The sequence below is a fragment of the Lutjanus erythropterus genome, chromosome 22, assembly GCF_056507025.1.
Source record: "Lutjanus erythropterus isolate fLutEry1 chromosome 22, fLutEry1.hap2, whole genome shotgun sequence".
NCBI lineage: Eukaryota > Metazoa > Chordata > Actinopteri > Lutjaniformes > Lutjanidae > Lutjanus > Lutjanus erythropterus.
In genome coordinates this window covers 10380751-10392802 of record NC_139338.1, presented here as the reverse complement: position 1 = coordinate 10392802, position 12052 = coordinate 10380751, and the positions used below count along the sequence as shown (strand labels likewise).

General features: G+C 41.2%; 1 protein-coding gene across 10 annotated transcripts in view; it reads right to left on the bottom strand.

Annotated features, from left to right (window-relative positions):
- sox5 (SRY-box transcription factor 5) overlaps positions 1–12052 on the bottom strand; it is a 115547-nt gene that overhangs the window by 19129 nt on the left and 84366 nt on the right. For all 10 annotated transcript variants that reach the window (XM_084711372.1, XM_084711373.1, XM_084711374.1 and 7 more), the window contains one exon: positions 6406–6570. In XM_084711372.1, the coding sequence (XP_084567498.1) occupies positions 6406–6570 (165 nt within the window). The remainder of the gene's footprint in view (positions 1–6405; positions 6571–12052) is intronic.

The window sequence follows — 12052 nt, the reverse complement described above, 5'->3', positions numbered from 1 at the left end:
AGCCTCAGAGGGTCACATGACAGGAAGGGAGGAATTAGATCGCCGAGGGGCCAGATGCACACAGACCACTCTGTGTAATTAAAACTCCGCAATTAAAAGGCAGACACAACATGGGCCTGTCACTGAAGATGCACAGCTAAAGTGTTGGAGAGGTTTGGAAGATTATTTTAGATTATTTTGTTCTATTACACTGGAAAACATACAAGAATTTAGTGGAGTCATCTTTTCTCATTAACTTAATGTAAATATCCAAGTTGTATTTATTCAACTCAACATTTCTAGTATTTATTTTGAGAAAACTATTGAACTTCTAAACATGAGTTCTTGAAGTCTTTTGAATTGAAATGATGAGCTGAATGAATGTACTGTACATAGTTCAATCAAAACATTAAATTAAGTTTTTAAAGAAACAACATCATCATATTAGCTGTTAATATCTTAAGCTTAATTAAGAAATTTTCTCAAGCACAACTAAGTTAATGTCAAGTTTATTTGACTAGAAAACTTGGAGAACTTATAAACAAACAATTCCACTCACTGTTTAAAATAATTTTTAAACAAATATGACCAGCATATTGGCTGTTAATAACTTAAGCATATTGAACATGTTCTCTCAAGTACAACTAAATTAATATATTATTTGACAAGAAAAGTTTATTTGACTTGAATCATTACAAAATTAACTCTACTTGTCTTTTCAAATTCAGGCAACAGCCTGGACACTAACTTTAAGTTAAATAGTTTATCACTATTTTACAGTGTACAGTAAAATAGTGATTGTTCCTAAGAGTGCATTTTATAAAACTGAATTAAAGGGAACTTAACTTTATTTCTTACAGGTGTGGCCCTACAGTATTGTAGCTAAATTTAAACCACAGAATAAAGACATTATTTTTCTTTATTTTCTGGTCATTAGTCTAATTGCTGCTTAGGCGGAGCAGAATCCAGCATACAGTGAGATCCAAAAAGAGAGCAAGTACTGTACGTGTGTGTGTGTGTGTGTGTGTGTGTGTGTGTGTGGTATATCCACTCATTAAGGCCGACTTTCCCTGATTCCCACTCCTTGAGTCGTACTAAGCCTTATGAGCCCCTCACAACTCAATTAAGCCTTTCCAATTAAGCCCCAACATGTGTACGACGTGTCTATGTGTGTGTGTGTGTGTGTGTGTGTGTGTGTATGTGATCACCACTTTTGCGCGTGTGTGCCTGCGTGCGTGTGCGATGAGGCCTAACCGGATTGTCCTTCATTAGGGGGGTCTTTCTAAAAAGACGGAGGACCCCCAAAGATGCCTTCAGTGAGACAATGGGCCGGAGAAGAAGAGGAGAGAAAGGAGGAGAGAAAAACTGAGCGGGATCTTCTCAATCCTGACCCATATTATGGTGGGCTTTGGCTGGGAACGCGTTTGAATATTTATTACAAATAGATAATGCCTCCGCCTCTTGTACAGTGGATGGGGGAGTCTCCCCTCCGCGCCAAGCCAAATCCTATGGTGGGAAGGTGGCCAACCTGCATTATGCCAGTGTGGAGGAATTAGTTGAGACAGTGGAGCTGAGAGGCTTGGACCGACTTGTTTATGTGTGTGTGTGTTGTGTGTGTCACTATGAGACATTGTTCAACAAGCTCTAAATCTCATGACAGAGTGTGTGTGTGTGTGTATGTGTGTGTGTGTGTGTGTGTGTGTGTGTGTGTGTGTGTGCGTGCGTATGTGTGAGGCCTCTAAAGCCTCTTGGAATCTTGAATTAATACAATTGCTTTTGTGTCTCTCTTGGCTGATGAAACAGTCTCCAGCTTTGAGACCCAAAACATGCAGAGTGACGACGAGAGCCAGAGGGACGCAGAGGAAGCAGGAGGGGAGAGAGAGTGCGTGTGTGTTAGTGTGCGTGTGTGTTTGAATGTGTGTGGGCTGTATTTCACTTCTGAGGATGCTGACATGTGCGAACGACATCAGGGTTCTGCATCTTATCACGGGAGCTGACGGTTCAATTAACAGGACAAGTGTGTGTGCCACTACCGTTTATCCTGGACAGGTTTCTCTCCGTGTGTGTGTGTTTGTGTGTGCTACCATGCCCATGTCAAGACCTTTACATGTGCCTCTCTCCTTTCATGTCTGTCTTTCCTCCTGTCCCTGTTTGCTCCTTTTCCTTCCAGCTCTAAGTGACTGTTTGGATATTAATTATATTGTCACGTCTAATTCTCTCCGACAGCAGACGACACAGGAGAGGCAGATATGACACCGTTTCTTTACACTTTGTGGCACTGATTCAAACTCAAAGCTCCTCAAGTGCGGAAATGCACTTCACATTTTCTACTTATTTGTATTTGGAGAAAACAGTTGAGTAGACGTGACTTTACCTTGACAGTCTAGACTGATTGTGTTTTTTTGTTTATTTTTGGAGGCTTGTTGGCTCAACACCATCTTTGTTAATACTCATTACACTGCAGTAGATTGAAATAATTATTTATGTAATTCTAATACACTCTGAATTGCAGACTTTTTTTTAATGTGATGTCAATTCTAAATGCAGCAAGTAAACCCTGAAATGATAATACTTCCATTTGTACTAGGCTAAGATAATGATACACTGCAATCTGAGCAGATTGTTAATGTGTACAAAGTTTATATGGCAAAAGGATTGTTTCGAAAAATTAATAAAAAAACATCACCAAAAAAACATCATATTGTAATTATTTTGACATTTGTCCTCAAAAAACTGCAGCATCTGAGACTGGTAATATTGCAACTTTATCATTATATGCCAGATGTTGTTGAGTTTGACTTTTTATATTTTCTCCATTTCAGTTGTTTCCCTATATGCTAACAAGTAATATTATGACCATAAATATACTCTGCAGCAAGGAAGCTATATGTAAGAAGGAGCTAAAAGGAGCTATATGTAAGAATTTTAGTTTAAAACACTAAAAAAAACAGATAACATTATCCGCAGCATGTGATGAAATAAGAGATTAGACGTCTACGTATTGTGTTATAGAAATATCTGAGATTAGCCCGCTGACCAGCTAACCCTGGCCTGTCCTTTCCTGTAATACAACTGTGTACCTCAAGAGGTGATAGTGACTCAGTTTGAAAGAAAGAAGTGACAGAAATTAAGGAAACAAGAGCTAACACAAGGGTTGGTGTTGCTTTCCACGACTGGAGATCGCTCTTGGTGAAGTTTGATGTTTGATGAAGATTTCATGTAGACTGGTAAGTAAATGTTAATGTAAATCTTGGCTTATTTAGTCATAGTTTGCAAAGGTAGCTGATTGTATAATGTTACTGACTGTGTTAATATGTAAATAGCTGTTTGCTGAAAGAAAGAAAACCCTACGGGTACTGAGCATTTTCTTGTTTCATACAATATGGGTGGACACCCCAACTTTCTGGTGATATGATGCCCCCAATTTGTTTGAAGTAAGAACTGGACAGGTGGCTACATTTTACATATAGCTGGTTGTTATTACTGATCTATTAACATGAAAGCAGTTTATTTAAAATAATGTGAAATAAATAGACTCTTCTCTCTGAAATGCAGTGGAGTAGAAGTGTAAAGTCACATAACATGGAAATACTGGGTACAATGCTTGAGTAAATGTACTTAGTTACTTTTGGCCACTGCGTGTGTGAGATGCGTGTCAACGAATGGGCTACATATGGTGCATAATTTGAGCCACACTATTGTATGAGTCTGTATGCATGCCTGCCTACATCTAAGCATCCATTCTTGCGTATAAGAAAGCTGCATGTATGCTGCAGTGATTTGTGCTTGTGTGTGTGTAAAGGGGCGGCATGGTTTCTAGTTGGCATGGTGTCCTCTTCAACACCTGTGTGTGTGTATGTGTGTGTGTGTGTGTGTGTGTGCGAGTGTGTGTCCGTGTCTCACCCGAGGGTAAAGCACTTAAGCGGTGTGTGCCTGAGTCCAAACAGCTGTGAGCAGAGGCAGACAGCACGTCTCTAAATGACTAGAGACCTGAGATAGAGCCCACAGGGGGAGCACACCTCTGAAATATACATGTCACTCACCCAGAGACACAGAGAAAGAGAAAAAGAATGAGTGAGAGCGCTGCAGTGGTCAGCCTGAATGAAAGAAATCAAAAGGAAGAGCAGACACAGATTGATGGAAGCTGAGAGAAAAGAAAAAGAAAAACTAAGAAAAAGACAAACATATGTAAAATGTCACAGAGTACTTATCTAAAGTTTTTCTCTGCAAGTGCATGTGGGAAGTAACGCCGACACAGCGGAGCGATCAATTGGTCAGTGTGGCTCCATGGGGCCTGTCGCGTACCATGAGGGTCCACTCCCCACTTTGCAACTCCTGCTGGACTGGGGAGGCCATTATGGCTCCCCACTTCCCCTCCACCACAGGCCGCAGCACTCGCCTGTCAGCCCAACTCCATATATATGGTAATAAGACGGACGGAGAGTGTGTCGCTGGGGTGGGATGGTAGGAGTGTGTGTGTGTGTGTGTGTGTGTGTGTGTGTGTGTGTGTGTGTGTGTGTGTGTGTGTGAGTGTGTGAGGGGTTGATGGACAGGGAAGCAGGGGTGCAAGCTCTGGGGTCAACCGTAAGCTTTAATCTGTGCCATGAGCCAGAGTCCAGTGTGTGTGTGTGTGTGTGTGTGTGTGTGTGTGTCTGTGGACACAGGAGTTGGTGTAGGTTAAGAAGAAAGTGGAGAAGGACGGGACAAAGAGAAGATGAGAGGAGAACAGAAGAAGGAAAGGAAAGGAAAGGAAAGGCAAGGAAAGGAAAAAGGGAAAGGGAAGGGATGCAAAGGAAAAAAAAGAAAAGAAAAGAAAAGAAAAGAAAAGGAAGGGAAAAAGAAAAGGAAGAGCGGAGAAGAAGAAGGAAAGTGAATGAGAAAGAATGAGAGAAAAGAAAAGGAAAGATAAATGAGTAAAAGAAGTTGGGAAACTTTGATTTACGTCATAAAATGAGGGATTAGCCCAAATCAGATTGTCAAACTGTGTGAGTCTGATCCCATGTGTGTGTCAGTGTCTGTGTGTGTGTTGATTTGTGACTGACCACTACACTTGTGGGGGGTCCTAGGGTGGACAGAGGATGGTAGGGGGGTTCTGTGTGTGTGTGTGTGTGTGTGTGTGTTGCAGGAAGGTGGTCAGGGTCCCAACGGCTGACCAGATATTCATAGAATTCCACTCGGATGGACACAAGGCTTCCCCCTCGCCCCTATTGTGCAGCCAGCCGAGAAAACGGCACAAACACCAGTACATCCTCAAATCCATGGCGACCGTACAGCAGCTGGAGGCTGGTGATAAAGTTAGGATGTTTGATTTGCAGAGTTGACTGCGAGTGTTGACAGGGACCAGGTTTATACCGAGGCATGCATTAGTATGAGGAGCTGACCGCTGCTCAAGAGGACACTTGCTTGATTGAAAAATAAAAAAGGACAAGATTTGGGATGCAGTTCAGCCTTCAAACAGTTCATGCACTGCAGTGAAACACAATCTCATCCAGGCAGACATTCACTCCATCAGCCACTGTTGTAACACTAGAGAGGCCAAAGTGTATACACTAGAAAGCTTAAGTCATGTCTGGGAAAAAACTCTTTAATTCAGAGAAGTGAAAGAATTTCTTTTAAATTTCCCTTCAATAGACATCCATTTGTTTCCAGAATTTGTAAGACAGTAGTGTCTTTATCTTAAAGTAAAAACAACAAAGCAGATTGCTACACTAGAATAAAATAAAATACGAATAAAATACTTGTAACAAATTTTGAAACAGGTGAATATACAGATTTTTAAGAAAATAAGACTTAAAGGGATAGTTCAGATTATTTGATATGAGGTTGTATTAAGTACTTGTTAGTCAGAGAATTAGCTACAGTAGTTGCTGGTCAGCACGCAGAGAAGCAGAGAGGAGTACCAGCATGGAAGCTATGCAATGTATGAAATGTACTGTTGTGGACAAGGTCAGCCACAAAGTATACAAGTATTTTATTGTATTTATTTGTATTTTAGCCACTCAAAAAAGGTCTACCTAAAAAAAATCAGTATCACTTTAACTGTAGATTACATTTAGAATATTTTCACTGCTTTACCTCAGCATTAGACAGGAAACTGAAGTTTTACAAGGTAAATATTCGCCACAGTCTGAGGCAGCACTACATTTGTACTCCTGCTGCTTCCCCAAATTGTGGCGTATCGACCGCCATCTACTATAGGTAATAAACTGACTATCAATAAGTACCTAATACAGCCCCACTCCCAAATAATCTACACTATTTCTTCAATGTACTTGTGTATTATATTTTATGTGGGTAATTTTAAAATCTGTAAAAATGTTGGCCCCCAACCTTGTGGGAAAAATCTCTAATCCCCAAATCCACTGGCCATTTCTAGTATTAAACACACACATGCACACACACTTCCAGAGACCTTTTTTCCCTTACCTTGGTCTTATTTGATGGCGGGGAGCTGCGGCCCTTGTCGCTCTGTGAGTGTGTGTTGGTGGGTGGGGAGTGTGTGCCCAGGTTGGCTTGTGGCGGCATGCTTCCTCCGTGCTGTTTGGCCCCCGGGGACACCTGCATGGCCGCCAGCTGAGCTGCGTACAACTGCTGCAAGGTCAGAGAGACAGGTAGACAGACAGAGAGACAGCCAAGAAGAGTTGAATTGGGGGGGTGGGAAGAGGGGCAGTAAGAAGAGAAGAAGAGGGGGAAAAGAGAGGGGAGGAGGAGGGGGAGAAAAAAAGGAGAAGAAAAGGGCGACATGAATAAATGAATACTCGAGAGCGCACAAACAAAAAAGAAGACGGCGGCGGCTAAAAAGCTCTGGAAGAAGAGGCCATTAGTGGCCCAGCCCCTGTTTGTGTGACAGAGAGAGATAGAGAGGGACATCTCCACTGTCAACCCCCTCCCTCACCCCATGGGAGAAGCGCTAACAGCCTCTCTGACAGGCCCAGAGATGGCCATGTCCCCTCCAGGTGCATCGTGGGAGAAAGGGAAAACATTCAGGCTATCGAGGTCACGCCGGAGAGCCCAGCTCTCGCTCAAGGTGAAAAAAAGTGATGATGGAGAAGGAAAAGAAAGAGAGAATTTGTGAAGCTTACATGCCAGATGGGACATGCCAGAAGTGTCTTGTGCCCCTGCAATGTTTTTAGTGTACTGAATAAGACGCAAAAACACACAGAAACGCTATAAAATAGGCGGAAATAAAGATAAATTGATTCAATATCTGCCGCGGGAAACACAAAAACAGGGTTTCCCTATTCTTATTTATGTATTTAATTAATTTTCCAATTAAATAAAAGCATTATGGCTTGAGCTGCTATGGTGTGAACATACTCGGGAATATTTATGCAATACCATTGTATCACACAAAACAGTCTCTGGCCAGTATTTCCACAGCAACAGACACAGCATAATATTCACAACTTGGAAGGAGCTTCAGTATTCATAAACACTTCTTTTCTTCCTATCTTCCTCCTCAAAAATCATCCTGCGAAGCTCAATTACTTTCATGTCGGCTAATACAAATCTCCAAGACGCTGTTTTTGTTTTCTCAGAATTGTTATTCCCTCCTCTGAAGAGCAACAGAACGCTTGTTTAGCGAGAAGTAACTGATGTGTTGTTTTTTTTTTTTTTGAATAGTTATAATTGTTATTATTTATTTCTGGTGGAAGATTTTTCTGGAAGACGACCATCCTTTTTTTTTTTTTTGAGTTTAACTTCCGTCCTTCTGTTGGTGCTTGGCTGCCGGCCACCGGCGTCAAACAAAGGCTGGTTTATGCAAATGGACAAGGAAGAGATGCTGTCACTGCTATCTCTCTCTCTCTCTGTCTGTTTGTACCTCTCTCTATCTCTCTTGACAGCCACATTAGCTCTGACTCTCCTCTGCTATCTTAAATAAAGACATTTATCTCTTTTTATACAAACATGGGGGAAAAAAATGAGACGTTCAAACTGGCAGCGCACAAACACTCGCACAAAGAAGTACTATTTGGAAGAAACTCATATTTGAATTTGAAATAATCTCCGCCTGACTGTCACTCACATGTGGCAACAACAATATTCACTGTCCAACAGCGATGTTTTCTGGTACAATACTCTTTTATTGAATTCACAAACTTTTCTCTTAAAACCTGCAATTCCAAATAGATAAACTGTACTGAGGCATAAAATCTAACTCGGATGCTGTAACTTCATCCCTGACAAACACTTTCAGAGGCTGGATGCTTATGTTATGGACAGTTACACAGCTTCACACGTTGGAGAAATATGCAATATACTGACTATACTGAATCATAAAATCTCCATGATATGTCATCAGAGATTAAGGAAATGCTCACTTGAAACACTGGCTTGTCTGACAACAACGCCAGCCAGAAAGTTCTCTTTTGAAATTTCCATTCTGGTCCAGAACGTCTGCTTTTGTTGGCCTCTTTTGCGTTTATTAGAGTTTAAATTAATAGCAAATGTTCGCTGAATGAGTAAGTGTCTGTTTATGGCTCGGAAGAAATCATTACTAATCTTTTAAAAGGAGTGGATGTTTATAAAGGTTAAACTGAGCAAAATGTTAATGGAGTCTGGCAGGCAGTACAACAAGTAGTCACTGAGCTCAAACTCCATAGTGTTTATTTTCAGAGCAATGGGCATTTGTTTTAGCTTTACATTGACAGACAACTGACAGTTATAAACAGTCACTGTCAAAGTATAATATTGCACTCGTCTTGCGCTTGTATAGCTTCAGCATCTCTGCAATCTGCAGGCAACCTTCTGAGGAGCCGGGCGAGACACATTTTGCTTCAACCATAGATTGTATATGAAAACTGATACAGAACTGGCAGACCTGGTGGCAGACATTAAGAATAACTTAACAGAAACAGCCAGTCTTCTCAAGGATCGTCTTGTTGTTTATGAAGGTCATATAGAGGCATTAGTAATAAATTGAGACAGTTTCATAACCAGTTAAAAACTCATTGAAGTAGCGTTGAAAAGGGATCAAACATATATAATATACTGTCTATGGTTCCAACTTTCTATTTGGACTAGATCATTTTTGAATGCAAAAATCTCACACGGTGCTCCTTTAACAGGAGTGAACATCTCCATTGAAATCAGACTCAGTTTAGGTTTATGTCTTTGTTTTTGGAAAGAAACTCCGTTCCTCTGACTTACAGCATCTGTTGCTGTTACAGACACCGAGGGGAACAATGATAATTGAGGCGCATACAGTAGACGGGTGTGCTGCTGCTGATGTGGAAATCAGCGGGAGATCGGTCATGCTCTGGCGAGCTACATGAAGGCCGCGCGGAGGACCAGCTCGCTGAGATCAGATCAGCCTCCGCTCGCTCATTTCTCTTCAATTAGCTGCACTGTGGCTCCTGGAAGAGAGGGTGAGGAGGAGGAGGAGGAGGAGGGGGGTGATGCAGCCGAGCATGAACACCCCTCACCCCCTCCTCCCTTCCCTACCAGCCAAACCCCCTAGCGAGTGGACCACAGGCGGTGTGTATGTGTTTGTGCGTGTGTATGTCTGCGCGTGTGTGTGTGTGTGCGTGTGTGTGTCCTGCCATATTCGGACCAGTGGTTCAAAGGCCTCTTTATTTGCGGAGTGAATTGAGTTCCATTACAAGGCCAGCTCCCGTCACTCAAAGCCTGCTCAATGGGCCGGCGTGCAATGACATACACACACATGCTCACACACACACACAAACACACATACACACAGTACAGAGGGCAGAGGCACTGTGGAGCGCGCCCAGAGCGTCGCCACAACGACATGCATGTCAACAAACAGGAAGTGACAGCGCAAAGCCCCCTGGGGTGACCGGAGGAGCGAACACACACACACACACACACACACACACACACAGAGCAACACAATAAGTGTGTGTGTGTGTGTTTGTAAGGGGGGATGCAATCGTAGTTGCAGGATAAGACTAAGGAATTTGAAATGTCACTCACTAGCCAGGCGTACACACTGAGCTGACTCTGTGTGTGTGTGTATGTGTGTGTGTGAGTGCTCCCCACTCTTTCTGTCCCCTAATCCTTGAATGTGAGACCAGTGCTAGACATATCTGCATGTATTTTTGTGTTTTTGTGTGTGTGTGCACGTGAGTATGTCTAGTGGTCAGCGTGTACTTGTCACAAGACACCCCCATCGTGTGTGTGTGTGTGTTTGTGTGTGTGTAAGCATGTCCAGCCTGAGCTCTATTGACAAGAGGTGAAAAGGTGATGTGTGACTATTGGTGTTCCTCTGAGTGAAGATATGGGGCCGATTGTTTGGTATTAGTGCTATTGACACTGTGTGTGTGTGTATGTGTGTGTGTGTGTGTGTGTACTCATATACACACCAGGCTGTGTCTATTCTCTTGGTCCTGTCATCTTAGTGTGGGGGGATCTCTGTGTGTGTCTGAGTGTCTGTGTGTGTGTGTGTGTGTGTGTGTGTGTGTGTGTGTGTGTGTGTGTGTGTGTGTGTGTGTGTGTGTGTGAGTCTTGGTCAATAATCTGCAGCTTTAGTCAGATTACCAGCTCGCCTGGTCTTTGTTGTCAGAGTTAGCAGCGCTTCAGAGCAGTCTGAGCTCTATTGTTTAAATGGACACCGAGGACTATTGTATAGATCTTAATGGATTCTTGTCCATCTGTCTGACTGACTTCCTGTCTGTCTGACTGTGTTTTTTTCAGGTTGTTTTGGCACTGAAAGATAAAAAACAGAAAAGTAGCAAAGTGTGGACTGATTGTCGACTTCTCTTTCTTTACATTTTATCAGCCTCTCTTTCGATTTGTCTCTCTTGAGCTTTTATTCTCATTTTAGTGATTGAATTGCATTTGTGATTGAACTATGCAACAAAGAAAGTAAAAACAACCCACACAGAAAGATGAACACAGTGGTCAAGTTAAAATAAAATGATTACAATGCTTTTCTTATACCTTTATGGGCACAGCCTCAAGGACAAACAAACAACATAAAATCTGGAATGACAACAAACATGTCAAGTATTTTTGTCATTTTCTCTTTGTGCTCAGAAAAGTTTGTTGCACTTTACTTATAGTGCTATGTAAGTAAGTAAGTGCTATAACTTAATATTAGAGTCTGACCGATATGTCCTTTGACTAATATTGGTCTATCATAGCTATACTGGTCTACATCAATATTTTCACCTGTTTGGTTGGGCAAGTGGGTCAGAAATGTACTTGCTTGAGATAATTTTTTACTCCTCCTGTACAAAATGTTTTGTTTATTAGTAGTTATAATATAACAACAAAGACTAAAGTTGTTGTCATGTTTAATCTAGGGCTGCAACATCTATAAAATGCTAAAAAAAAAAAACAGTGGAAAATATCCATCCTGGCTTTGAAGTTCAAGATATTGTCTTTCAATGTCTCGTTTTCTCAGTCTAAAACCTTAAGATATTCAGTTTGATGTAATAAAGGAGGAAAAGCAGGCAAATTTCTATCTTTAAGAGGCTGAAAACAGCATTTTATCCCTTTTTGGGTAATAAAAAAATATTTTAATGAACAATTAGATAATACCTAAAAGAAAGAAATCAAAATAGTTTAATTCTTTTTTTTACCACTTGCCCAGTCAGCAAAGTAAGTTGCTATATTTATTAGCACAACATGGCATTTTAACTTGCCCTGGGCAAGCAGCCAGTTCTTATTGCTGAGCAGCATTCTGTGTATAACTGATCCACTTTCTTTATACAGGTTTAATATATACTTATATTTTGTTGTATTTGTGTTGTTTTTTTTTTTAATTATTTATAGTTATATACAATTATGAAAAAGTGATAGTTCAAAGTTTGCCATTTTAGTACCCTGACGTGATTTTGGACAAATCAATAATGTAATTATAGGCTTGTACACCAATAATCAGAAGGGATTATGAAGACTTATACTTTTAAAACCCCTTTTCCTTTACTCATTATGTGTTTGGGAAGTGGTAAGGCACAATTTTCCTAACTACAATCACCTATCTCTGCTGCCTATTGATTTCTCATTGATTCCATGCCGCTATCACAAAATGGCATTTCCCTGTAACTCCAACAAGCCTTTAGGGCCAAGAGGACGATATGAACAGTGAGGCAATTCTCACATCCGA